We start from the raw sequence: 27,960 nt of genomic DNA on the forward strand, positions 1-27,960 counted from the left end.
CCCTGACTTGCACTATAAACTGAGCAATGACACCAATCTTTAGAAAATAATGACAGACAGACAGTGTGAAGAACAAAGTTTTTAATGAGACGTCTCAGCAGCTTCGTCTTCACAGCAAAAAGTTTTACAAGTTCTACTGAAACTCAAAGGACTCTAAGTTCGACTCTATGACTCCAGGTACATTTAACGCTGTGATGCACGTTTGACCAAAAAGCATTAAGAGCACTTTCACAATGATTCTTTTTACACCGAGTCCAAACTGGTAGCACCAGGAAGAAGAAGAAGAATAAATAATGGACGGACAGACAGACTGACGGCACGTCTGAAGCTCCGAGTCCAGATGACGATGACATTTAGGTTTTTAGTTCCAAAGTGAGTCTGCAACATGTGGGAAAACATCTGAGAGAGTTAAACCCAACAACATCTTTCATTCTGCGGCGAAGGACGTCCTGATGAAGCTTTAGTGTTTTCAGAAAGCATCAAATCAGAGTTAGTGAACCAGTTCCTGGCAGCTGATTGGACGGACAGCAGGTTACAGATCATTCAAACAGACATCAAACTGTACACGCTGACGTCTAATGCTACTGTACCCAACACTGAGGCCTTCAGTTCATCACCCTGACTGTCAGACAGGTTATTTACCCCCAGTCACCATGGATACGCCGCCACGTTGGGTGACGGCTCGTATAAACTGCCATTGTTTTTGTCTCTGTGACACAAATCTGGTGATTTTTTACATGTCTTCACGTTCAGACTCAAACCAACAGTGAATGTGTCTCCTCACAAGTACTGTGTGTGAGTCGGCTATATCTCACTGCACAAAATGCGGATTACTCCGCCACTGAAAATAGTCCCAGACAAAGTCACTGTTTCCTCCTGCTTGTTGAAAACGCAGCTGTTTGACGAAATTACAGATGAAACTACAGATTTGTGTTTTCAGCCTGTGAGACCTGAGCTTCTGTTTGGAATGCATTTTTTTTTTTTTTTTTCTCTTCGCTATTTGGGGTCAGTAGGACCTGATAGGTATAAAAATACTTAGCACTGTCTTTGAACAGGAAGTAGTTTTGCAAGAAGAATGTCCTCACATGGGGACATTGGGTTTATTTTTAATAGCCACAAGTGTGTAATTAAGTATAAAACGGTTCACTTCAACACCTGAACATTGTTCTGCCAAAACTAAACAACACACAACGCGACATGTGTTCAGTGTAACTGTGGGTCAGAGGTCACTGTTCAAGTCTAACACTGTTCATTTCAACGCTTGAACCTGGCTGTGCAAAATCTAAACTGTAAATAATGCAACACATCCAGAAAAATTTGTTCATTTTGAAACTCTATCAATTGTCCGTGCTCTGTACTTCTTGGATTCAGGCACGTGCACAGACTGACCCGGGGTGGCGCTGAAGCATTGGCCACATTTTCCTCTGTCATGATAAGAGCCCTTTATGCAAGACATGTTCTTCTATTGCTTCTTAATAATTTAGTATATTGTTTTTAAATTTGGCCCATGTCATCAGTTCTCAATTAAAAGTGTGTTGTTTTCCTGACAGCCTCATCTGAGTCGAGCCTCTGCCCCTCAGTCTTCACCTTCCGTTGAACCAAACGTGAAATGCTGCGATAATACAATAATAATCTAAAGTCCCAGAGTCCTCAAATGTGTACTTCCTAATTAACAGTGTCTTAACTTGTTACTGTCTCTAAAGTGGGTCAAATGTGTTGTCGTATAAACGTTGAACATTATTAATCATAAATTAACAAGTTTAAAATCTGATCAGGTTTTGTCCACTGCGGAGTCCGGATCTGCTGCAGGCTGACTCGGCAGGATTAGTGTGTTGTGTTTTTGCAACCACTAGATGGCACAAAAAAGTGTCCATGCACGAGGACAACAGGTCTAAATTATGATGTATTAGGTGCAGCAGACCCAATATGTAATATCCTCATGTGAGGACGCACGGCCGCAGGAGGTTTAAGATTTACGTCTACAGTGGGAACCAATGAGCTCGGAGCTGAGAGTCACAGACAGGAAGTCAGATCGTAATGAGAGACAGACCAACATGTTGTTGGTTTGAGTCTGAACACGAGATGTGTTTACGATAAGAAAAATACACCAGACTGATCCTTTTAAATCAACCTCCAGTTTTTCCAGGTCGTATGCAGAGAAGCCCTTTGGAACACTGTGTGATTTTGGGTGTAAATACAACTGACTTATCTAAAGTCCCGCTGGTGCCCCCTACAGGCTGCAGAGTCCATTACAGCCACAACATGAACAAACAACATTCTAATAATTTATCTGTCCTTAAAGTTTAACCAGCAGCGGAGCTCAACATGTAAAGTTTGTCCTGACGGTGGCGCTAGAGGAAAGATCACTGGGTCATAAAATCTACAGGGTTCATCCTCTGAGGAGCAGGTGTACGTATCCAAAGTTTTACGTCAGTACAGCCGATACTTGTTAAGGGACTTTGTTCTGGAACAATCTGGAGTGTATTTGACTGACCAATCAGCAGGAGGGGGATGACAAACACAAAGGTCAGCTGAGACTCTGTACACACACATGTAGTGAGCTCTGGAGGGTGGAGGATAAACACAACTCATGAAAGATGGTAGTTAAAATAAAACAATGTTGAGTTTCTTAATGTAAGAAACGACACTGACTCAAGTTCCTAATTTAAAGTTATTTCAGACTGAGTTTGTATAAAATATTGTAACATCCAGACTGTAGCATCGATGGGCTGCTGATGAGAGACTAAATCATGTTTACTCTTTGAAATGTTTTACAGGTACTGCTGGGGGCCATTTTTGTTTGTGGTTGATGCAGTAATGTCCCAGTGGAGACATAATGATGGAGAAAAAGAAAGGACCCTGGGGTTGAACCCTGTGGGACACCACAGAACCTTCTGCTTTTATAATCTGCACGCAGTCGGTGGCAGATTTCCAAAGACTCTGTCACAAAGCAAAGATGTGAAAACCAGGTGTCCATCAACCAGCAGGTGTGCTGCATGTAAGTCCTGTGGGAAAGACAAACATCCACCTCTGAAATACCGATAAATAAGAACTCATGATTGGATTGTGTTTGGTATAAATGTGTCGCTTTATGTTGACGTATGGTGAGAGTTGAGAGGCTGGTCTGAAAATTGTTGTTGTTTTGAAGAATAATGTCACTCAGATTTCCCACAGGACCTGAACACAGCAGTTTCGGATCTTCTTCAGCAGAAACAGTCTGACGTTCGTCAGTGGAGGGAGGAAGACGAGGCCTCTGATTGGTGGACGGCCAAGCCAGGGGGCTGCTGGGCGGAGCTTGGACCTGACCCCCCAGGGTTGCCGCCGAGGGTCATGGGAGCAGGAGGGCGTGGGTTAAGGCGAGGGGGCAGGGGGTTGGAGGGGCGGATGAGAGGCGGGGGCTGCTGCAAGGTGGGGCGGGGCTGCAGGAAGCGGGCCTGTTGTTGGAGGGGCGGGGGTTGGCGGTGCAAGGAGGGCGTGGCTGGGAGGGAGGGCCGCAGCAGGGGAGGGGGCTGGTGGAGGGAGGAAGAGGAGGAGGCGCTCGACATCACTGGAATCTGAGCTGAAGAAGAAGAGGAGGCAGCGGGGGACGCACCTGAGGAGGTAACCTGACCCTGCAGAGAGGAGAGGGCGGGGACAAAGTCATTTTAACATTCAAACAGTTGCTTTTCAGCAGCAGACGGAGATGTTTCACGTGCTGAGAGTCTTCTGGAGGTTTTGAAACACTGGTTTGCATCATTACAGGATGACGTCACAGAGCAGGTAGACTAGATGTTGACTACAGTGAATTATCTTTGAGTCTCGGCAGGTTTGTTTTTATTTAAAACATGAAGTGAAACCTGGAGGGAAGGAGATCCGTCTGAAAGCTGATGAATGACAAATGATCAGCAGGACTGTGGAGCATGCTCGTATTGCAGAATGTGCATCAGAGAAACTGTGTGGGATATAAAAATTAAATGTCTCACCTCTTCGTCCTCTTCGTCGGTGCTCTTCCCTGACGGAGTGGTGGAGCTGGTCTTTCCCTCCTCTCCAGATGTGACACTGTCTCCGTTGGGAGCTCGCGTTCCCTGCTCCGCCTCCCACTCCTGCAGCACCTCGTCCAGGTTGAACCGCCGCCGGTAGTTCACAAAGAAATTCTTCACCTGGCCCACCGTCTTGTTGCCAATGACGTCAGCGATGGCCTGGAAGTCTTTGCCATATTTCCGCACACCTGAAGAACATCACAGATGGTTTGTCGAGATGTAATCAAGTCCTTTACTGCCACAACGATGCACAGCAGAAGAAGAGAAATAAGATTTTGAGAGGAAGATCTCAATGGCTCTGTGTTTTTAGAGAAAATTGAGGACTAACAGGAGTCGTCATTTTTTTATGGCCAGTCGAGTCTTGACTGTCCTTAAAGGTCCAGTGTGTCAGATTCAGGTCGATGTATCGGCAGAAATATAATATGAAGAAGCCTGTTTTCTTTAGTGTATTATCAGCTGAAAATATGGGTCATTGTGTTTTTGTTACCTCAGATTGAGATGTTTATATCTACACAGGGAGCAGGTCCTCGTTTACAGAGATGTTGCACTGCCATGTTTCTACAGTAGCCCAGAACAGACAAACCAAACACTGGCTCTAGAGAGGGCTGTTTGTGCGGCTGTTAGCAGCCTCTCCGTGATGAGTAGCGTCAAAAAAACACCCATTTTTATAAACGTGAAACGTCTTCATTCAGAGTTTTTAACGTTTAAATCAGCTGGTGTGTGTGTTTTAGAGGAAGAGACCCCTGAGGATAATTCAGCTCCTGAACAACAAACACTGAAAGAATTCTGACCAGGAGAAGTTTCAGCTGGTTGTAATCTGATAGATGACACAAAATCCTCCTGAATCTGACACACTGAGCCTTTAATATTCAGAAAACAGACAAAAAATGTGCTTGAAAACCAAAACTAGGAGCTAAAAGAGGCTAAAAAGCTCTGTAGAGCTGCAGGTATGAAGCTGATTCTCTGTGTCTGTCGAAGAACGACCCGCTCACGTACACGCCGTCATCTGATCCATCGTTAACAAACTGCAGCTTTAACGACACAGTGAAGAGGAAGTTTATATTCTGAGCTCTGATGTTGTTAAATGTCACATGACCAAAGATAAAGACGCTCAGTCTGCCGTCTCACTGTGACTTTACAGTAAAATCAGAGTTCACCTTCATCCTGTTGGACTTCAGCTCCGTGCACCTTCTCTAACCTGTTACCTGTGACTGAGCTCACCTTGAACAGCCAGGAGCTGCTCGTCTGTGGTCCAGCGGGCGTTCACCTTCTGGTTACACTGCAACAACAAACAGGAAGTCCTCAGATCCTTTACTGCACCATGCTGTAAACATACTCTGATACACGTTAAGGTACTCTAACTTTTTTACTGAACAGTTGCATCTTTATTTAACTTAATTGTGACTGTAGTTTATTTAGTAGTTTAGTATTTTAGTCCACAGTAGTTCAGAGGTGATTTGAAAATATCCATCTATCAATGGATCGACAGATACCGTGTATTGCAACATAGCCTAAAAATACCTCCCAGCCGTACTTGTAGTAGTTTTATCTACAATACGGCACCATATTTGACAAACTGATCATATTTTGTTTTTATAATCTTCTGTAAAGTAACTAAAGCTGTCAGACAGAAGTAATGCAGTAATCAGTACAGTATTTCCCTCTGAGATGTCGAGCAGTAGTCAAGTACTTGAGTAAATGTACTTTATTAGTTTCCTCTCCTGCGCTCAGTGTCGTTTCTATTAGCTCCACCTCTTCGGTCTAATGAAACTAAACTAATGTATTTTATGATCCTATAATGTTCAGTTTATGTGGAGGAAATGTTCCTAGAATTATTCTGTGTGTAAAGTAACTTTGGGTGGAGTTACGCTATGAGACCTGGTGATGTTTCGTGTTCTGGTGGTTTAAAATGTGACCCTCAGTGACGTACCTCAGCCAGTCTGAACTCTTCAATCCCAGACTCCAACATGTGCTTCAGGCCGCTGTTCATCTGTTTGGCGTTCTGCACCTGAAGAACGAGACATGCACACTCAGCTGAGCGCCGACAAAACTCAAGTCTGACTTTCACTGTTTCTCTGTTTCAAAATGTCATTTACAGAACATCATACACTTCACCTAGATATATCTGAACTGTCCTTTAAGGAGTCTGACACCTGCAGGTCTGAGCAGCAGGGGGCAGTGCAGCCCAGGCACAGAGGTGGCATAGACAGGCACTACACAGGACGACTCAGGGACACACCTGGGGTCCTTTAACCTGTGCGCACACACACGAGCTAAACAGCCCACAGAGAGTGGAGTCTGACTGGATGAATGTTCTGTGATGATCTCTGACCGTCTGGTGAGTCACACAAACACAACTGTCTTTACACAGATGCATCTGATGTGCTAACAACAACTTGCTAATGTTAGCATGCTAATGCTAAGCCCAGCTAATGTGGTGGTTTAGAGCTACAGGAGGCTCCGCCCACTCACAGCAGCAGACAAGCACATTGCTTACATCATCAGAGAGACAACGACACCCCTCCACTGGAGCAGTCAGTCAAAGTCAGAAGCTTCGGTGATGTACGTGTTATATTAAGTGTTAAATCTCTGTATGTTGTGACATCATCACTGACTGCTCAGTGTTTGCTCAGTAACGTGGGTCTCACAGTGTCACCACTCAAACAGAAGATACACCTGTGGAGGTCTCTCTCCTGATTGGATCAGAGGGACGGCAGACATGTAGAAAACACAGGTATTAAGTCATTCAGGCTGCTGTCAGCCCTAGAGTGGTCTCCTCTGGTCTGAATCAGGGACTCATGTTGTTCCAAAGTTGTATAATTGCCTAGAGTTGGTTGGTGTTCTCACGGCAGCATTTACAAGAGGACCAGATCAAATGCCTTGTGTGAGAAAGCTGCTCTTGATTGGTCAGAATTTCCATGTGGGAAAAATCCAGGAAGTAAAGCAAACGTTGAAGAAGAGTACACTGAAAGGTGGCTGAAAGGTAAAACTAGAAGACGCCGCTCGTCCGCAGTGAACGTCTGTCAAAAATTAAATAACTCCCAGGCCACCTGTCTTGTCTGTCAAGGTCTCGTCAGTGTCCTCTGTTCGCTCTGTGACGTTACTGTTGGACATGTGTTTCACTGCCTGACAAATCGGACTGTGGCGTGCACAGACTGTGGGATGGAAGCGTGTGAGAACTGTCCGCTACACAAGTCTTTCGGCTGATGCGTGAGTTAGCAGCTGTACCATGTTACGGTACGTGCATGTAGAGCTGAGAATCACGTGCACAGCTCAAATTGTTATCAGCTCTGTTCTTATACTTTTGTTGGTCTAACACCGAGTTTCAAACCGCCACAGGAGATCTTTTCTACCTGCAGCCATCAACCTGTACAACTCCTCCCCCTTCTGTGAGACGAGAGCTGAGACACAATATTCACCTACATTAGGTGCATCACAACTTTAACATGACGTATGTTACGACTTTTTAAATATCATGATCACTGGTCTGTGTAATGCAATATCATTTTCCCAAAATCAAAATCACGTCCAACACTATTTCTCATTGTTATGTCATCAGTGTTGAACAGTGGCGTCACTACGAGTAGCAACGTTACTCCCTTAGTGGTCGAACTAACCCAGATAATACGATCGAGAGTCGAATTACTTCAAACTGGCCGAGGCGCTCTGAGCATGCTCCACAGTTTCCGCCCCGGGCTTTGACCCGGAAGTCCAATAGCATTAAATGTGTAAGAGAAGAAGAAGCCGGTAACAACATGGAGAAATCTACATCCAGAGCCGTGACTTTCTGGACGGACCAAATGTACAGAGCTGTAAAGTTGTCCACCATGGTAGCAGTTAGCTGCTAGCTAACCGTAGCTAACTTGTTTGTCCATTGTTTGGTCTGTGACGTAATAGGTCAACAGGAAAAAGGTCCAATACTAACAAGCTGAAAGGGGGCATATCTCCACCTATCGTAGAGGAGTCGCACATACTTGGCTCAATAAATGGATTCCCCTCCCGTGCTTGTATACTGGGACAAGGACAGTAGGCCAGTTAGATGTCCTCGTCCAGCTGGGACTGTAGCTCCACTTCACTGGGACTGGAGACGTACTGATTGAGTCCGCGGTGGTTAAATATAAATTCTTTCTATTTTTGCTTCAGTTTTCTCAGATCATCCTCTGAAGAGGAGGCGGAGTCGGAGTTGGTGGGGAACAGTTTTGGCGTCTCCTACCTGTCTCTTGAGGGACACCAGCTCCATGTCCAGCTGACGGAGGAGAGTGTTGGCGGCGGAGGCGCTGCAGGACACGGCCACCACGTCCTCCTGGGTCAGGTACATGCCTTTGGGGGGGCGGCAGCGGGAGCGCTGGTGGTGTCGGTGCTGTAGGGTCTGGTGCTCCCGCCGACCTAGAGCCACCTTCGAGCCCGGCACCACCGGCTCCACCTGGTTCTGCAGGTGGAGGAAACACACACAGCTGCTTTATGTGTCTACTAAGGATGAGCGAGTGCACCATTATCTGTGTCCGTATCCGTGCTCGGAGGGGGCGGGGCTTGGGCCAGAAGTGGGTGTGTTTTAAACAGGAAGTTAGTGTTTTAAGCCTGAAACTGATACGGGCTGATCAGAAGTTGCTTTTTTGTTATTCATTGGAAAGCTATTTACACAACAGCCTCAGATTTGAGCTTCAGAACATTTTAATCACCAGAATATTATCACTGTTTTTCAACAACCGTTTTTAAATTAAAGTTGTTGTTTAATAGCTTCAGATGAATGTTTCTGAGCAGGATAAATATTTAAAGAACAAAACAGAAACCTGAGTGTTTAAACTTAGACACAGGCTGCAGTTGGTACAGAGTAGGCACTAGAGAACTCACATAATTTAGTTTTGCTTGTGTGATGCTTTCCTACCAAATAAAACACATTCTTTATTAATTATTAGATGTGTATGTGTGTGAGAAACAGAGAGGCAGATTATTATTGTTATTTATGAGCTAAAGAAAAAAGTGTCAGGCCAGCCATGTTTGCCACCTCCGCTTGTATCTCAGGTGGGAGGGACTAAGATGTGAGGAGAGAAGGCGAGGAAAGGAATCGAGGATGTACAGAGTGAGAGGTGAGAGGAGCGGCGGCTCAGGTGTGTCCACGTACCTCTTTCTTGGTTTCCTTGTTGGGGTCGTAGTCGCTGTCGTTGGCTTCTATGGGATTGGCCTCCTCCATCTCCTCGTCGCTGTGGCAACAACAGCAGGAAGTCAAAATTCAGTCAGTACACGTCATCACAACAACAACACAGATGGATAACGTTGTTAACTCGGGAGTAAATCAGCAGAGTGGAAATGATTACAGGTCAACAGACAGAAGACAAGTTGTATGTAAACGATGCTGTTACGAGATAAAACACGACGTTACGCTTCCTGCCTAGTCCGCCATCTCACTCCGCTAACTTCTCCCTACAGAAACATCAGCTGCTGTTTTAACAATGCTCGGCTGAAAAAACGTTCATGCTCTCCACAGACCCGTCTGACGTGGTTTTCCTCGCACACAGATCACAAACAGATTTCGTCTTTTACAAACTCCAGATGAACCTGTGAGTGCTACAGATCTGCGAGACGCTCATGCACGAGTCACAGATGGTGTTGGACTGTTATCGATCCATTTCTTTCTTCATAAGTGGACATTTTGGGACAGAAGCGCTCTGAGCTCGTCACAGCTGATCAGTGAGGCGTACCTGTCGTCCTGGTTGCTCCTGTTGGCCAGTTTACGAGCCTGACGGTCCATCAGACTGGTTCTGGAGCGCGTCTTCTTCCAGGAGTAGTAGTACTTCACCAGACTGGAGATGGATTTGTCCGGTAACTGAAGGAGACAGGAAGAAGCCACAGCCGTCAGATGTATGCAGAGCGGTGTAGAGAGTGGCAGTAAACGTACTCGTCTCCGTGGCTGAAACGCAGGAATATTACTGTGTTTACCATCTGCTGGATGCGGTGGAAGCTCTTCCCGTGGAAGCTGAAGGCCTGTTCAAACAGCACCTTGTCCTCCACCGTCCACTCGTCTGGAAACGGGGTGAAGTTCGGCAGGTCGGCCAGAGACTTCTCGATGTTGTGTTTGTGCCAGAAGAGCATGCCGAGCGCCTGCACACACACACACACACACACACACACACACACACACACACACAGTGTGAGGAACTAAATCTGCACGTTATTTTTACTTCAGCTGTGGTGTGTCTGTGTCACTCTGCAGTTACACCTCCAAAACACTAGTCAGCAGTGGAGGACTTGTTAAGTGCTGTAAAGTTTAGTTGACTCAAAACACACATTAAACACTCATTAAACACACATTAAACATGGCTTAATAGAGACAGTGTCAAACACAAATCAGCTTCACTATAACTCGCAGCATTCACAGACAAACACTTGTCTTTATCTGGACACATTTTCCCCACCAATACAACATGCTAACGTTATTAGCACAAGTCTATGGTATTTTACATTGTGTAAATTAGCCTAGCAGCTAGCAGAGATTTGCTCTTCTCATATAAACCAGGGACAACAGCAACATGTAACAAAGGTAACGGCACATAATTTGGCTCCATTACAACTCACAAGGTTCACTGACAAAACAACTGTCTTATACTAAACACGTTTTCCAAACAAATACAACATGCTAACGTTATGAGCACAAGTCTATGGCATTTTACATTGTATAAATTAGCCTAGCAGCTAGCAGAGATTTCCTCTGCTCATATTTCAGCCAGGATAAATCCTGAAGTATAAATCCCTGAAGGATAAATCACACACAGGACTTAAAATGCTATTCTAGTGGAGGCTTTACTGTCTTCACAATTTATTGTTTCTTATCTGTGAAGTTAAAATAAATCAAAGCTTTGTTTCCACTGAGGGAAATGGTGTCAGCTTACAGAGACAGACAGGAGGTCTGTGTCACCACGACGCTGAGCGTGAGGGTGGGCGAGTTCAACGTTGTGTAAACAAAGGGGCGGGGCGTCGGTGGCTTAGTGGTAGAGCAGGCGCCCCATGTACAAGGCTGTTGCCACAGCGGCCTGGGTTCAACTCCAGCCTGTGGCCCTTTGCTGCATGTCATTCCCTCTCTCTCTTCCCCTTTCACACTTGTCTGTCCTATACATTAAAGGCTAAAAAGCCCCAAAAAATATCTTTAAAAAAAACAACAAAAAAAAACAAACAAAGGGGATGTTTTCACAGGTATCTTAGCCTGTCCCCCCGCCGCAGGAAATAATGGATTAATCCTGGAAAGCTGTTGATGTAGCACTTTTCTCTTTATGAAAGTAACACGGCGATTATTCAACCAATGAGAATTTGGACGGACGAGAGCATAGCGACCAAATAATCGACCAGTCGACCAGGAGACTACAGCCCTACAAAATAAGTGTTTAAAAGTTCTTCATCATATTTTAATACCTCTGGTCAAAGCTGTCGTTGGTGAGGAGACATAAAAAGGAAGTAACCTCTGTAACATTTTCACTGGCCTCCATCCTGCTTTCTGTTGCTACCTGATTTTTGACTCATCCGCCACACTGAATATGACACACCAGATAATAAAGAACTACAATCCCCACCCTGTGGTTGTATGACTCCGCCCACCAGTCCACCCTGTGGTTGTATGACTCCGCCCACCAGTCCACCCTGTGGTTGTATGACTCCGCCCACCAGTCCAGTGTCTCTGACAGTCTCCATCCATGTCAGTGAGAACATGGATGCTTCACACACAGAAGATCTATACAATCAGCACAGTTTCAAGATTAGAGTCACCAATTCAGTATCTGACCAAATGTCTCCCCTTCTGTTCCTGAGATATGACGTTAAAACATGATGATGTCACAGTCAAGCTGACTCTATCACCTATTTTCAGCAGGTGTTCCCACGTTTAGAAGACCTGAGGGATAATGTTCTCTGCTGCTAACCAAGAAAAGAAAAGTCGCTGTTGTTGTGTTACACGCTTGTAATATTTTTCAATAAATCATTTGGACTGGTGTGCCCTCAGTGTCATCTCTCCCTCGCGGTATATCGACCTTTTGGGATTGTATCAAAGTTAAAAGTTCCAGTATCGTGACAACATGAGTGTACGCTGGTCTGAAGTCTGCGTGAGGCGTTCACATACCAGTTTATATGTGGGGAAAGGCGTACAGATGATTTTTGTGCGTACATGTCATGTGTACGACTGGCTCCAGATGTTTTGGGAGTTTTAGGGAGAAAGACCACGTGTTTGAGGACGGACACAGAGAGACAGGACGTTCTCACCTGCTCCACGTTGTATCCATGTTTCTCTTTGGCTAAAGCGATGTATTCGTCCACTGCGGAGGAAAACACACACACACACACACACACACACACACACACACACACACACACACACAGTCAGTTCAGTGTGATCTGAGGACCTGACAGAGGACTGCAGCTGTGTGCACAAAGGCGACTTACACTTGGAGTCGACGATGGTGTGATACGGAGACCAAACCAGCATCCCTCCGCTGTCTTTGTCCGTGTACTTAGTGGAACCTGAACAAACAGGAAGAACACTCGACTTTAAAGGCTCATTCCGCCAACTTTACACCAAAAGCTCAGTTTAAACTATGATCAAATATCTTCTGTGGCTCTGGAGGAAGCTGTCCAAAGCTGAATAAGGGGCCGTACACATGTTGCCTTTGTGCCCTCAAATTCATTGTTGTCAGTGTAGACGTGTGGCAGGTGTGCTCAAACGCTGTCACTCCACACGCCTTCCTGACCGCCTATTTTACGAGGTGTGATGGCTGCACCCTGAGATAAACTGAGTTCAACTTTTGGAGCACATCAGCATGCACCACATGTCATGTGACGAGGACCAACCAATCACAGCCCACAGATATCTTTTCTTCTTCAGTAAATATCAGCGTGTGATAAACATGGAGGAGGAGTTGATCATGCTAGTGCAGAGCTGTCACATCTGTCCCACACACAAACAGGAAGTAGATCACCTCTGACCTCGGGATTTCAGGTAAACAGGCGATGATACGCTGCTGGTTAAGGTTGCTTAGCAACCTCAGACACAACCTGCCGCTGGGCTCCTGAAAGCTGGCACAGAAAAGGCACAAGAGCAACACCCAGCGCCCGACCTCATGTTACCCAGGTGGTTAAAGACACAGCATGTGTTCGGCCCTAAACAACCTCATGAAAGGGGCTTCTGAGTTGCATCATGGGAAATGTGGTGTAGGAGCCAGATATGTTTGTTCAATAACCCAGGGTTTAATTTGCAGTCCACTGTTTGGAACACAGGGTGTCACTGTGATGTTCTCATGCTCAGAGGGGTATTCCAGAAAGCGGGTTATGTGAAAACTCAGAGTAAGTTAACCCTGAGATGAGGGAAACTCTGGGTTTTCAGTTCCAGACAGAGAGGTAACTGAAACTCTGAGTCAGTCACCATGGTAACAGACTCTGTGAACATAACCTGCTCGCTGACAGGTTTCCTTCAATAAACCCTGAGTTTCTCTCTGTCTCCTCCCTCTTACACGCTGTTTCATTTCCTCATTCATTCAGTCCGTGTCAAAGCTTGTATCGAAGCGCATTCATTAGCGGAGATTTACCGTCTGTCACAGTCTAAATCCTGCTGGATATTAGTTTGTTACTCAGGACTGTCTGAAGTTACTGAATTTATGCACATCAGTCATTTCTTTGGACATCAGCTTTTGTCTTTACATTCAAATATTACACAGCGAGAATTCACCCTCAGCTCAGAATCAAACCTCTGTCCTTTTTATATTTATTATTTTTATAACACTGTGCACAAGGATCAGACTGTCAGTCTGTCAGAGCAGCTCCCACATGTTTATTGCACATAATGTGTAGGTCTAATTATTTAAATGTTAAAATGGGTATGAAGCTTTAGACACGTAGTATCAGTGACTAATGATCTCTATCACTGATGTCACTGGTCGCACTGATGGAACATAACTAAATATAAAGGTTTTCGACCACTACAGCGCTAAATGTCACGCCATATGCTGAGAGTTTGGTCTCTGTTGGAGCTAAATGGACTTTGTTCACACTTGCATAGAAGAATTAAATTGCTTTGCTGCAACCAAGAACAACCTGTGGATTCAACAGAGAAGCAACACAGCGTACGGTAAATCAAACTACACTCGGTGCGTCAACCAGGTCACTCCGGGGTTAGTCTGAGTGGGCAGAAGTTCGCTGCAGAGATCAGCCTCTCATTGGGCGGAACGAGCCACCCGCTGAAGTCCCGCCCTACCACCTCCGGTTGCAGTTTTCAACACGTCCTTTACTAACTTTTACGATGTTTGATCTTGCGGGGAAGTAGCCATTTTTCTGCCATGGTTCGCGTCCTGTAGGTGATATTTTTGTGGGCGTGTTACACCAAAACCTGTTTCCTCCTGGCAATATTTTTGCAAGCGCACCGTTGCTGTGGCACCGCCCAGAACGATTGTGATTGGTTGAAAGAAATGCAAAAAGCCGGGGCGTTTTTTTCTCCAATCTTAAAGTGAGAGTCGGCGCAGCCAGACCTTTCTTTTCTTGAGAAAGGTCTGGTGAGCGAGACTACTCCCGGGTTAAACGTCTCAGTCACCAAGCAATAGGCTTGCTTCTACATGTAGCACCCACTGTCTCCAGGCCCACACTGCAGACCAACAGTCTGGATGTCTGCACAGACTTTGAGGTGAAACATTTTACCAATGCTTCAGTTTTTGAATAATTTTTATCGTCGGTTTCTGTGAAACGATCGCGCTGCCAGTTTGACATTTAGTCAGTCACCAGATCTTAAATGGCTTAAACAGTGCGTCAGATTCAGGGGGATTTATTGGCGTCTCACGGTGACGTCTACAGATTACAACCAGCTGAAACTTCTCCAGCCTGGTTTTACAAACTGATGAAGATTTTTTGTCCATGCGCACATTTTCAGTGTGGATCCTGAGACTTTTAAACCAGTAAACACACTGAATAAAGCAGCTTCATGTTAAAATGTCTGTTTGTCTCACACTGCTTGTCACAGAGCAGCTGCTGACTACGGTGGCTGATATGAAAAAGTGAAAACATGAATGTCTCTATCTGGAGCCAGTGTTTGGTTTGTCCCTTCTGGGCTACTGTAGAAACATGGCGGTGCAGCAGGGTGATCTCGTGGATGAGGACCTGCTCATTCTGAAGGAACCAGAACACAATGATTCTTATGTTGAGCTGATTAAACACTAAAGAAAACAGACTGATTCTGTTCTATGTATGTCCTGCTGAATCTGACACACTGGAGCTTTAAATTAATATTTACTGTCATTGTTTTAACGCATCAGGTGCAGAAGGAAGCGTGATGAGTAGTTATTATTAATTATCAACACTTTCATAATAATAATAATAATAATAATAATAATGATATAATATCTTATGCTCTGTTAATTAATGTCTGTGGAGGGAAAACAAGGAGCAATGAAAACAACCCAACTCCATGAAGCTTCATTAGAAACAAACTAAATGTCACAAGCTGTCAGTGAGAGCGGAGGTAGCCTCGGCTCCTGTTTCTTTATTAACGCTGACTTAAAAAACTCAAAGTGTCACGGTTTGAACGCACCGTATGTGTGTGTGTGTGTGTGTGTGTGTGTGTGTGTGTTACTGTACATGTACCGAGGCTACCACCGTCCGTCACTCAGGTACAAACCAGGAAAAACTCACCGGGCTCGAACTCGGGAATGTTGGCCTGATAATCAGCTCCGACCCGCATCCCCACATCTGGAACACACCCGCACGAACACAACACACTGAGTTAATACACACATGATGTCGTTTTTGACGCGCACACACGGAGCGTCGGGAGGCTGTTCGAGGCTATACTCACCGTGTTCGTCGTCGCTGCCGCTTTCGTCAGAGAAATGTCCGTTAGAAGCGTTGGACGGACTCTTGGTGCCGTTAGAGCGACCCTTCCCCAGATACTCCGAGCCTTTATCCATCATCCCCGGCATCTCTCCGCTCAGATTCACCGATTTGAAGCCGCCGTGTCGGGACAGAAAATGTCAGCAGGAGCTGGAGGTTTTTTTCTGCTGCTGTTCGCTCACTCGCCGCTGCTCCGGCCGTGTCGCTGTCGCGCTCTTCTCTTCGCTCCCACCGCCTCATAAACGCTCATTCAGGGTCAAACCCCTCACATGTCGCAGCGGAACAGTCTCCTCTACGTGTTCAATAATCTCAAGATGCACGACGGGTCATGCGGCGGATATTCCTCCCGCTTGAAGCGGTGACTGAGCGGGGTCTAACCTCCGCGGCGGAAGGCTTTTTACGCACCGCTGTGAGACTCCAGCTGCTGCGGCGCCTGTGGCAGCAGATCCTTCCGCCCACACAAACTAATAAACTAAAATAAAAATAAATCCGAAATAAAATAAAAACTGAGATTCAGCAGCAGAAAAAGTCACATGAAAATCATGAGGAGCCAAATGAGTCTGAAACACCCGGAAATGATGAAAATGACCCAGAAATCAAAGTGTAAACATCCTGATCTCTGATGAAAACATATCTCAGCTGATTCACGGACCAAACATCGTGACGTCACCACATCATATGAACTCAAAGTGATGTCATGTTGGTGAAGATTCAGCGCGGACTTTTTGTTTTCTGTGCTTGTTTTTCTGTCGGTGTTCCTGCACCGCCTGAGTTTGACCAGCAGGGGGAGACACCGCACAGCGATCTGACGGCAGTCAACAGACAGAGAGGACACACGGTCCATCCTGCCAGGGGACACACGGGGGACACATGGTGCTTCACCCAGACACTCAAACTGTCCGTCCTGTCATGTAAATTCACTTCAGCTCAGATCTGGATCAGATCACAGGATCAACTGGATCTGTCTGTGCACAGTGCTGGTTCCCAACCTGAGGGTCCCGACCTCTGTCAGGGGACACACGGGGGACACACGGGGGACACACAGGGGACACACGGTCCATCCTGCCAGGGGACGGACGGTGCTTCACAGCTGGTCTGTTTGGACTTCAGAGCTGTCAGAAATGTCCTTCAGATTATTCAGCAGGTGTGTTTCCAGCACGTTGTGTTTTCCTCGCTGACACTTGGCACCAGAACGAACCAGCTGTGCAACATTCAGAGCAGAAATAAGTGTTGAACACATTCTGGTCAGATTTGTTTTTACGGGTCAAACAATGAGCTAATGTGTGATTGTGGATGAAGAACTAATCAGACAGACAGAACTGTCCGTCCAGCAGCTCACTGAGTATAAAACCACCAGCAGGGATTTATTTTCCCATGATCCTTTGAAACCACGGCGACATCACTTTTCTTGAGCTGCTCTCAGACCGTCTCCACCAAAACATGGGAAACAAGGCAACGAGCAACTTGGTACAAAATGTCTCACAAAAAAAATAACCCAATAATAATAACAATAATAATAGCGATTATTATTATTAGTATTATTACTGTTATTATTATTATTATTATTATTATTAGTATTATTACTGTTATTATTATTAATAATAATAATAATAATAATAATAATAATTTTATTATTGTTGTTATTCTTATTAATAATAATATTATTATTGTTATTGTGATTATTATTATTGTTACATTTTAAAATTATATCACAGTATTATTTCCTTGTTTGTTTATTTTTAATTTTCTCTTTTTCTAATTTCTTGCTTGTTGTTTTGGGTCGTATCCTCTGTGACGATCATATCGTCTCCACCTGTCTGTCTGTTTCTATCTGTCTCCACCTGTCTGTCTCTGTCTGTCTGTCTGTACCTGTTTGTTTATGTCTCTACCTGTCTGTCTCCACCTGTCTGTCTGGCGCTTAACTGTCTGTCTCTGTCTCCACCTGTCTGTCTCTGTCTGTCTGTACCTGTTTGTTTATGTCTCTACCTGTCTGTCTCCACCTGTCTGTCTCTGTCTGTCTGTCTGTACCTGTTTGTTTATGTCTCCACCTGTCTGTCTCTGTCTGTCTGTACCTGTTTGTTTATGTCTCCACCTGTCTGTCTCTGTCTGTCTGTCTCCGTCTGTCTGTCTGTACCTGTTTGTTTATGTCTCTACCTGTCTGTCTCCACCTGTCTGTCTGGCGCTTAACTGTCTGTCTCTGTCTGTCTGTCTCTGTCTCTACCTGTCTGTCCCTCCCTGTTTCTCTGTCTCCCTCCACCTGTCTGCCTCTACCTGTCTGTCTCTGTCTTCACCCATGTCTCTCTACCTGTCTCCCTCCACCTGTTTGTCTCCACCTGTCTGTCTCTGTCTGTCTGTCTGTACCTGTTTGTTTATGTCTCTACCTGTCTGTCTCCACCTGTCTGTCTCTGTCTGTCTGTCTGTACCTGTTTGTTTATGTCTCCACCTGTCTGTCTCTGTCTGTCTGTCTCTGTCTGTCTGTCTGTACCTGTTTGTTTATGTCTCTACCTGTCTGTCTCCACCTGTCTGTCTCTGTCTGTCTGTCTGTCTGTACCTGTTTGTTTATGTCTCCACCTGTCTGTCTCTGTCTGTCTGTCTCTGTCTGTCTGTCTGTACCTGTTTGTTTATGTCTCTACCTGTCTGTCTCCACCTGTCTGTCTGTACCTGTTTGTTTATGTCTCTACCTGTCTGTCTCCACCTGTCTGTCTGGCGCTTAACTGTCTGTCTCTGTCTGTCTGTCTCTGTCTCTACCTGTCTGTCCCTCCCTGTTTCTCTGTCTCCCTCCACCTGTCTGCCTCTACCTGTCTGTCTCTGTCTTCACCCATGTCTCTCTACCTGTCTCCCTCCACCTGTTTGTCTCTACCTGTCCCTCCCTGTCCCTGTCTCTCAGTGTGTCCTAAGCTGTATGGACCGCAGACCGCCTCGCGGAGGCTGCTCTCGGAGCGCGTGCTGCAGCCATCTGCCAATGAGGAGCCTGCTGACAGAGAGAGAGAGCGCGCGGGAGAGCGAGGCTCCTACTCTACAGCGCGCGGGGCTCGTGCAGCATCAGATATGTGAGCGGCGGGAAGCAGCTCTGCCTCGCGCTGCAGGAGGACGGCAGGATGGCGGGAGGACGGCGGGGTCTCGTGGCCCCTCAGAACACGTTCCTGGAGAACATCGTCCGCCGGTCCAACGGTAGGATCCGGTTCAGTCCGGTTTACACAGCTGGCTTTAACGGCCACAGCCTGTCTGTGGCGGGGAACGTCTCGTGGTTCTGTTCGGTTGTTTCATCATCAGACAGCTCCTCTGTGATAGGCTCATCTCATTCCACAAAACCTGCACGTGCCTGGTTCCTTACCTTTGTAGTAAGCTAATTAGTTAGCTTCACTTCCGGTGTTTGTCTTCATCACAGCAGAATTTATCTTCACCTAAAATCAACCAGTGTGTCTCATTAAAACCGCCATGCAGTTTGATATGTCTTATACTTGTTATATTTTCATATTAAACCCACCAGAGCGCATGTTTACCTTCGTGTCCCACCTTATGTTAGCCAAGACTTACATTAAATCTGTTCTGATCGTTTTAATATATTTTTATATTCTAAACTAGCATGTTTACCTTCATTTTATGGCGTTATATTAGGCCGTGTAGTTCATGTAGTTAACCTGTGCTTACATTCATTTAAAAATACTAGCACGTACATATTCTATATTTTGATATTTTCTACACATTCTCAGCATATTAACCTTTAACATTATATGAGGCTGTACACCTTCTACCCTGTATGCTGATCATAGAGGCAAAACACTACACAGAGTTCCCGAGGATCCTTAAAAAGTCTGACAAGGCATTTCATTTATTAATCTAATAATAAGGCCTTAGCTGGTATTAAAATGTATTAAAACAACATTTAAAAGTCTTAAAAGTTCTCAGACTTGGGGAATAGGATTTTATGAATATATAAAATTTCAAAAAAATTGTAACAGATATTTTTGTAAAATAATTTACCTTAGACTGCCTGTCTTATTAACGTCTGAAAAGCCGAACCAAAACACCAAGAAAACTCGCCAACGAACGGCAGATATTTCCAAGTTTTATGTTGCGACAAACATTTGAGCTAAAATGCCCTGAAATAATTGATGTCACTTCATGTTTGTTTTTTGTTTTTAATTAAGTTTAGGTTATTGTAAAAAACAAAATCGTAAATTTCATTGTGAGTGGCATTTAAAAAATCTTAAAAAGTCTTAAATCTAACTCACCTTGAACCGTAGGAACAGATGTTTTGTTTTTTTCTACATATTTTTATATTGAAGCATATTTTTAAAGGTTGTGTGCCGTACATCTTCTCTACCCTGCATTCTGCTTGATGTAGGCCGAGTTAATTAAAGTTTACATTTATATTTAAAAACTAACACGTGTATACTTTGATGATGCTTCATATATATACCTTAAATTTGAGAAAGATAACTTAATTTCCTTCTCATGTTGCTTTGCCTGTTCAACATTTGACTTCATATGAATCAACCTCAAAGTTCACATTTAAAGAACAAGTCAACAGACAGAAAATGAATCGGCAACTATTTTGTAATTATTTGTCAGGCGACGGGTTTTGCTGGTTACAGTTTCAATGTGAGAATTTACTGCTTTCTCTTTGTTTATGTCATCATGAACTGAATATATATTTCAAGCTGTCTATTTGCTTGATAGATGAATAATCAATAAATTCATCGTCAATGAAAGCAATCGTTATGTGCAGCCCTATTTTACTTCCATATATATATATAGAGTATGCATATGGCCTAATGTAGGCCTGTGTAAAGGTAACAGTAATATGAAATATTAAAATAAGTGTGTTACTTTAACTGTTTAGTAGGTCACTGAATTCTGCTGGATACAACTCTAGTCTGTGTATTAGCATTAAATTAAATGTGATTCTCACTCTGCTGAAAAACATTTAACTCCAACTTTGTGACAAAATGTTCTTCAACATTCAGTATCAAAATAACAATAACACATAAAGTCTAAAAGTCCACTGAGGTATGCACGTACAGTGAGCATGATGGGACATGGAGGCTTCACAAATAACAAACCAAAGATTTATTTATAGAAATGTCATTAAAGAGGAACTTTAAAGAGCCAGTCTCCAAAATGACAGAGAGCAAACATGTCATTTCTGACTCGTCCTCAGAGACATCTCTGCATGCAGGCTTTATTGTCCAGATTCTGGGACATCTGTCGGTCTCTGCCTCGATGCAGTGATGGTGAACAACATAACATTTGTGCTGCTGTTCCTGTTTTGAGCAACATAACGTTAGAATTATCCATAAGTTCAAAGTAACATGAGTTGAATCAGTCTTTAATCCGTCAGGTACACAGTAGGAACTCAAAGTGATCACAGCAGAGTCAGGTGGTGATGGGTAGCCTGTGTTTTTAGTTCAGCTCTGATCTCACTGTTTCATCTGTTTCTGCTCCTTTAAACACTTTTCGTCCGTTTGGATATTAAATCACTGACAGACGTGCACGTGTCCCTCCCCATCCTCTGACCTGTGATATAGATGTTGTATTAGATCTTGGATTATGGTTAGTGTTGTGTTTTCCTGGTTTTAAAGGCTGCAGTACGGTAAAGTGATGTCATTTCCTGAACTTAAACCAGACTGTTGCAGCTGCTCTACTATTTGCCTTCACTAGGGTTGGGATCCGGATCTGGCTCTTTTTTGGAACCGGGTCCAAAGTTCCGGTTCCGGAACGAGTTCCATCACATTTGGAGTAACGGTTCCTGCAAACGGTTCCTAGATTGTAAAGAAAAAAAAAAAAAACAAACACGTCACGTGCATTTCCATTAGAGTGCGGCACGGGCCGTATATTTCTGTCCGAACCCGACCGAGCCCGACATTATTTAATGACTAAAGCACTGAGTTTATGTCACACAGTTGTCATGGTTACAGGCTATTTAACAGGCTGGGCATGCGCCGTGGGTGCTCAGCGGAGAGATAAGATAAAATAGGAAAAACCTGTCTCCCTCTTTTATTTTATTTTCAGCGTTTAATCAAGGCGGAGGCGGGTGGCGGGAGGTCCGAGGCTTCCAGCGAGGGGAGTGGTAGAAACAAACAGCCAATATGTGTGTGTTTTCTGTTCAGGTGTAAATAACAGTGGCCAAGCATGAATGCATATAAGTATTTTTTATTACAGTGCTGTGGTTAATTTGAGGTAATAGTGTTACTGTAGAAATCAGAGAATCACTTTTTGTTGTTATATATTCTCAGGGAGATGATACAAGCTCTAAATCTGAAATACACACCACACACAAATGTGTATTTTCATCTAATTGTACTGTGCAACAGTTAGAATAAAGTTTTTGTATTTGTATGATTGCAGTTGTGTTTATTATAGACTTGTTTAAGTATAGCAAGTATAATGAATATAATGTAGGAATCGGAATAGTCAAAATCCTAACGAGTCCTAGTCCTAGCCTTCACACACTTGTAGTCTCATTCATGAAACGCGAGCAGAACAAATGTGCGTGTAAACTGTTTGCAGAGGGAAAACTAACTGTATTTTAGCATTCATCAAACGTTAGTAGCTCAGATCTTTTCAAAGGCACTAATCGAAATCTCCACCCCCTTCTGACTGCTCCTAGTGTTTTTGCAAATAAGATATTGCACAGAAATGTTGCTTGTCATTATTAGAAATGACAACCTTAATTCATATTGTGCTCTGTTATGTTCACAATACTTTGAAACACATTAAAGGGGCAAAAAGCGAAATGGTTTCACCGCTAGGTTTGCTGTTGTGCGCTGCCTGCAGACCAGAACAAAGTGTGTCATGAGCCACACCTCCCTCTACCTCTGCTCTGAAAATGAGTATAATAGGTCCTCATTAACGTTACCTGTCCAGGAGAAGAAGAGCTAGCTCTGAGTCAGATTGTAGCCCCTTCAGCTCTCGCAGTGCTCTGCACCTTGGAAATGCAAGGCCAATGTTAATCCGAGTTCTGTCCCTTTCTTTATCCGACAACTTCTTCACCAACAACCGTTGTTTCTTAAGAGGTAATGTCAGGTCCTGGTCATCTTCAGGTGGACGTTCTGCTCTCTGCCATTTCATTTCAAAAATACACGCTGCCATTGCTCACTGGCTGTAGCCTTTTATAGGGAGGGAGGGCCAAGGGCTCCGAGAGGAGGAGGAAGAGGAGGCGGCGGCGATTCACATGAACGTACATGAACGCGCAGCCGGACCGGCTTGTAAACAATGGGCTGGAGATCAACACAGAGAGAGGGTGTGTGAGGTCATGCTATACTCCAGATGAAATTACACCTCTAGTTCTTCACATAGCAATTTTTTAATTCCTTCAATCTAGACATGATGAATTTCGCTTATTGCTCCTTTAAAGTCAAACATGACAGGAGATTAGAAATAAAACTCATTCAGATGGATTAGTTGGTAATTAGCAGATTAGGTTTCTTGAAAATGTGAATGAGTTCTTTAAATCGACTTAATACCTGTGTTTTCTACATGTCTGCCATCCCCCTGATCCAATCAGGAGAGAGACCTCCACAGGTGTATCTTCTGTTTGAGTGGTGACACTGTGAGACCCACGTTACTGAGCAAACACTGAGCAGTCAGTGATGATGTCACAACGTGCAGAGATTTAACACTTAATATAACACGTACATCACCGAAGCTTCTGACTTTGACTGACTGCTCCAGTGGAGGCGTGTCGTTGTCTCTCTGATGATGTAAGCAATTTGCTTGTCTGCTGCTGTGAGTGGGCGGGGGCCTCCTGTAGCTGTTGCGTTTTTTTATGCGTGTGCGTTTTTTGGATAAAGTTTCATTTTGGAGCATTTTAACTTCCTGGATGGTTCTTACAACAGAGGACGCAGAATTAACGGCACCTGTTACCTCCTTCCAGGCCTTTGATGTACTTGTCCCTGTCACACCACCACTAATAAATTAATAATAAACAAATTAATATATATTTGCTATTTTTTCTGAACTTCACCTAAAATAACTTCAGCCTCAGCTTTGGAAAAGTCTTTTTTCATTTCCTCCATGTGTTCACAGGTCGACAGGATGCACCTGTCCACAGTAATTATCACCTCCATATATGGTGCCACTGAATATTCATGGGCGGGATGGATGCTAACTGCTGACTAGCGGTAGTGCGCTGTCAGTTTACGATTGTTTGGCGCTCATGAACATGAACACGTGCCTATTGTGTCCTGTGGCGTTCATGAATCCGGTGTAGGTTTTTAGTATCAAGGTTTTTTATGTGCAAATCTCCTCACAGATTTAATAACAAAATGAGACCATTAGTCATTACATCCAATTAACTGATATCTCGCCCCACCTTACCTCTCTGAGCTGCTCCATCCCTACGCTTCTGCTCGGAGGAAGCTCCGGTTGGATAGAGCTTTTTCTGCTGCTGCTCCCAAACTTTACGAACGACCTACCTTTGCACATCAGACAAGCCACCTCACTGTCCAATTTTAAAACTCGTCTTAAAACCCATTTTTATTCCTTGGCTTTCAACTCAGCGTGAGACTCTGCTCTTGTTTTAGTGTTTTTATTGTTTATAATTGTTTGTTTTATGTCTTATGTTTTATGTTTATGTAGAGCGCTTTGTTACGGCTGTTGTTGTTTTTAACGTGCTCTGTAAATAAAGTTGAGTTGAGATGATTATGTATCCAAAGTCTCCTTGTGTAGATATTTTGTCAAAGCGCCGACAGTCAGCTCTACAAATATCGTCACGATATCAGTGTCAAAAATAAAGTGAAATCCAGGAGCTGGTGTTTTGACTTGCAAAGCTTTCATGCACAGTAACGCAGAGTGCAGTCTGTCTCTCCTCTCTGCTGAGCTCCTGTGTGTGTGAGAGCAGGAGCTGAGCCCCGCCCATGGCGAGACATCAGACGCCATGAACAACAGCAAAATGCAGCATGAACGTTTTTATTTGTTATTTACTGAGGTTATGAGCGCTTGTTTCATTCAGCTCAGTGTGAGAGCCTGTTGCATTTTGCTGTGGCACACCCTGTTTGTTTTTTGTTGTTGGTGTAAACACCCTGCTCAAAGAGAGACGGACCAACAGCTTCTCATCCCACATCGTTACATATCACCGCCTGGTCAGTGGACTTTCACGTCTACTTACTACACGCTCGCCTTTCTGCTTTTGCTGTCGATGAACCAGGACGCCACAACCAATAGCGAGATGTCGACAAAAACACATGGTAAGGTTTAGAAAAAACCCCTACATGGTTTGGCTCTTAGCTCATACAGGAAGCAAACAGCAGGCACACGGGTGAAAGTCCAGAGTTTGTTGGACCCATCCACCGCCCGTCCAACCCGTCCTATAAGGACTTTCCAGCTCCATATATTACATCGTTACTGGCAGAATTTCCAACTGACGCAGTCCAGCGGCGTATCATACTGCTGCGACAGGTGCTGTCCAGCCAACCGGCAACATATCATAGCACAATGTAAGGTACTATCCACCCACGTTACAGTGGCCAACGTGGAAACATGAATGTCCCTCTCTAGATCCAGTGTTTGGTTTGTCTGTTCTGGGCTACTGTAGAAACATGGCGGTGCAACATGGTGATCTCTGTAGACCTGCTCCCTGTGTGGATATAATCAGCTCATTCTGAGGTAACGAAAACTCAAGGATTCTTATTTTCAGCTGATTACACACTAAGAAAACACACTGAAAACAAGCTGACAATTGCGTGGCCTTCTCAGATTTTATGTGCACCGTGCATATGTATGTGGTATTCAAACCCTACACACACACGTGTGCAGACGGCTCTGTAAACAGACATACAGGAACACATTTATCTCTGTCAGCCATGTGCTTCCTGTTGAAGTGATGCAGTTGAACGAGCAGCAGATCCGCCTCAGTCAGGCTGCTGCTTAATTCACTGTGATGATGAACTACGGCTGAACAATCAATTAACACCACGTCACGCCGCTCAGCCCAATTCACCCCAATTAATGAAATGACAAGGGATGGAGTCGAACTTTAAACTCTGACGAACTGCTGGCGGCCCGAGAGGCTGCAGTGTTCATTACCGCACACAGCGGGGAGCGTTTGTCCTGGTGGTGGCGCCAGAGGGAGGGTCAGGAAATGTCTTAATGAGCTTCGTGTGGGGATAAGGCCAAGTTCTCTGCTTCGTCTGAAGAATGTCACATGTCAGGAAGAGTCAGTAATTCACTGTTATCGGTCATAAACAGAATTAAGCTGTAATGAAATAGTGATGTGAGGCTATTATGATACAGAAATCAGACAAATATTTGAGCTAAATAAAAAAAAATAGGAAAATTAGTAATTAAAATATACAAAATGAGATCTGGAGCTGAATCTTATAATATATTTCTTCATAACTTTAATAATTTCACTAGAGATGCACCAATTGTAAAATTCTGGGCCTATTCCGATTTTTGTTGTTGTTGCTGATTTGTTTTCCCCTTATAAAAAACCAACTGAACAGTTTTAAAGTCAACAGAATCCAGCAACTGTTTGGCAAATGGTTCGTAGCAACCGAAAAACATGTCTGGACAAACAGAGATCTTCCCTGGGACGCCGTCAGGATGACAGGACGCAGTAAACTCACTGTCGACATGTCAGAGGACGCAGCCTGTTGTTGATCTGATGATGCTACACTGTGAACGACAAATCTGCGATGACATCAGCAGGAGGAGAGCTAGTTAACGTTAGCTGTTAGCAGCCGGTGGCCACGACTAACGGAGGTTACACTGAGTTACATTATGATGCATTCAAGCTCTTTTCAATAAGCACTGGACGAAGGTAAATTCTAACATTCTCATGATGTGTTCAATGTCATCTTGTGAATTGTAGTTTTTGGTGAGAAATTTGAATAAATCAGCTGTTTGAAGGAGAAATATGTTGAAGTTTTCACTATAAAATAGATATTAGAGAAGAAACTATTAAAAGATCACGCAAAAGACAAAGATTTTTCAGAAATGTGTCTGATTGAATTTGTGCTCAGTGGTAGGGTAGAGAAGGACTGGATGACTTTGAAACTTTTTTTTTTTTTTTACAATAAAGATTTTTTTGTTTACATCGCACAAAAGGGGGAATAAATAACAACAAATAGAAATAAACAACAATATAAGAACATTAGTGTTGATATTGGCCCAGAATTTCAAAATCAGTGCATCCAGATTAACACCTAGCGATAGCTAGCTGCTAACACCTAACAGCTAACATAAACTAGCTGCTAACACCTAACAGCTAACAAAAAACTAGCTCCAAAACCTAACAGCTAACATAAACTAGCTGCTAACAGCTAACATAAATTAGCTGCTAACACCTAACAGCTAACATAAACTAGCTGCTAACAGCTAACATAAACTAGCTGCTAACACCTAACAGCTAACATTAACTAGCTGCTAACAGCTAACATTAACTAGCCTGTCCCCGGGATGATGGGACGCTGTTATCCTGTAGCTCTGCTTGTCAGCCTGAGACACAACAGACAAACATCGACTGCTGCTGTCGGCTGAGAACGGTCGCCAAGGAGGATATCGGCCGATAACCATGTTCAGCTGATAAATCTGTGCATCCCTAATCTTCACACATGAACGTTCGGTGACATCAGATCTGTTTATCTGTTGTGACCATGTTGTGTGTGTTTGAAACAAATCTCCATCCTGAAGTGTGTGACGTTAACAACGTGACACCAGTGAGTGGTGTCACGTTGTTAACGTCCTCTGGGTTCTTCAGGAGCATGTTAAAGCCTGCAGGATGCTCCTCAGCTGCACGTCACACATGATCTTCTTCTCTCAGGCTTTGTTTCAAAAATTAATGTCAAAGACTGAAATATTCAGGAAGTCATACTGGAATGCCAGGTTTGGTAATATATTGATATTATGTTGATATAATGAGACCAGATATGCTCTTAGATTTTGGATGTGGTAACATGTAAGTGATGTGTGTTCCTGGTTTAAAGGCTGCGCTACAGTAAAGTGATGTTTTGTCACCTCACCAGGCTGCTCGACGTGTTATTTGCCTTTAATCACTTACATCCACGTTACTGATGATTTTTCTTTTTCTAAAGATTATTTAATGCCATTATTAGATGGACTAAGCATGAAGGGGGGGCGGAGAGCC

The 27,960-nt window shown here is 44.1% G+C and overlaps 2 protein-coding genes across 2 annotated transcripts in view; one reads left to right on the forward strand and one right to left on the reverse strand.

Annotated features, from left to right (window-relative positions):
• Positions 1-59: 59 nt before the first annotated feature.
• On the reverse strand, positions 60-16,539 carry rcor3 (REST corepressor 3). Its single transcript, XM_049572108.1, has 12 exons — positions 15,835-16,539; positions 15,672-15,728; positions 12,444-12,521; positions 12,264-12,316; positions 9,957-10,118; positions 9,719-9,843; positions 9,142-9,220; positions 8,233-8,448; positions 5,950-6,027; positions 5,241-5,298; positions 3,963-4,207; positions 60-3,611 (listed from the first exon to the last, which is right to left on the reverse strand). Exons 1-12 carry the CDS (start codon positions 15,956-15,958, stop codon positions 3,228-3,230), a joined length of 1,659 nt encoding a protein of 552 aa, XP_049428065.1. The 5' UTR covers positions 15,959-16,539; the 3' UTR covers positions 60-3,227.
• A 2,226-nt stretch (positions 16,540-18,765) lies between these two features.
• The window catches only part of kcnh1b (potassium voltage-gated channel, subfamily H (eag-related), member 1b), an 85,637-nt gene continuing 76,442 nt past the window's right edge, over positions 18,766-27,960 (forward strand). The window contains exon 1 of the mRNA XM_049572109.1: positions 18,766-19,040. Within this exon, the coding sequence (XP_049428066.1) occupies positions 18,968-19,040 (73 nt within the window). The 5' untranslated portion in view covers positions 18,766-18,967. The remainder of the gene's footprint in view (positions 19,041-27,960) is intronic.

Source organism: Epinephelus fuscoguttatus, linkage group LG3 (genome assembly GCF_011397635.1).
Source record: "Epinephelus fuscoguttatus linkage group LG3, E.fuscoguttatus.final_Chr_v1".
NCBI lineage: Eukaryota > Metazoa > Chordata > Actinopteri > Perciformes > Serranidae > Epinephelus > Epinephelus fuscoguttatus.

Bases quoted from the DNA above. Each gene is read 5' to 3' on its own strand.
- rcor3 (XM_049572108.1), bottom strand. From the start codon at position 15,958: ATGCCGGGGATGATGGATAAAGGCTCGGAGTATCTGGGGAAGGGTCGC. The intron at 15,729-15,834 runs GTGAGTATAGCC...GGTGTGTTCCAG, and splicing joins CGGCAGCGACGACGAACACG to ATGTGGGGATGCGGGTCGGA. The intron at 3,612-3,962 runs GTGAGACATTTA...TCCTCTCTGCAG, and splicing joins CCGACGAAGAGGACGAAGAG to GGTCAGGTTACCTCCTCAGG.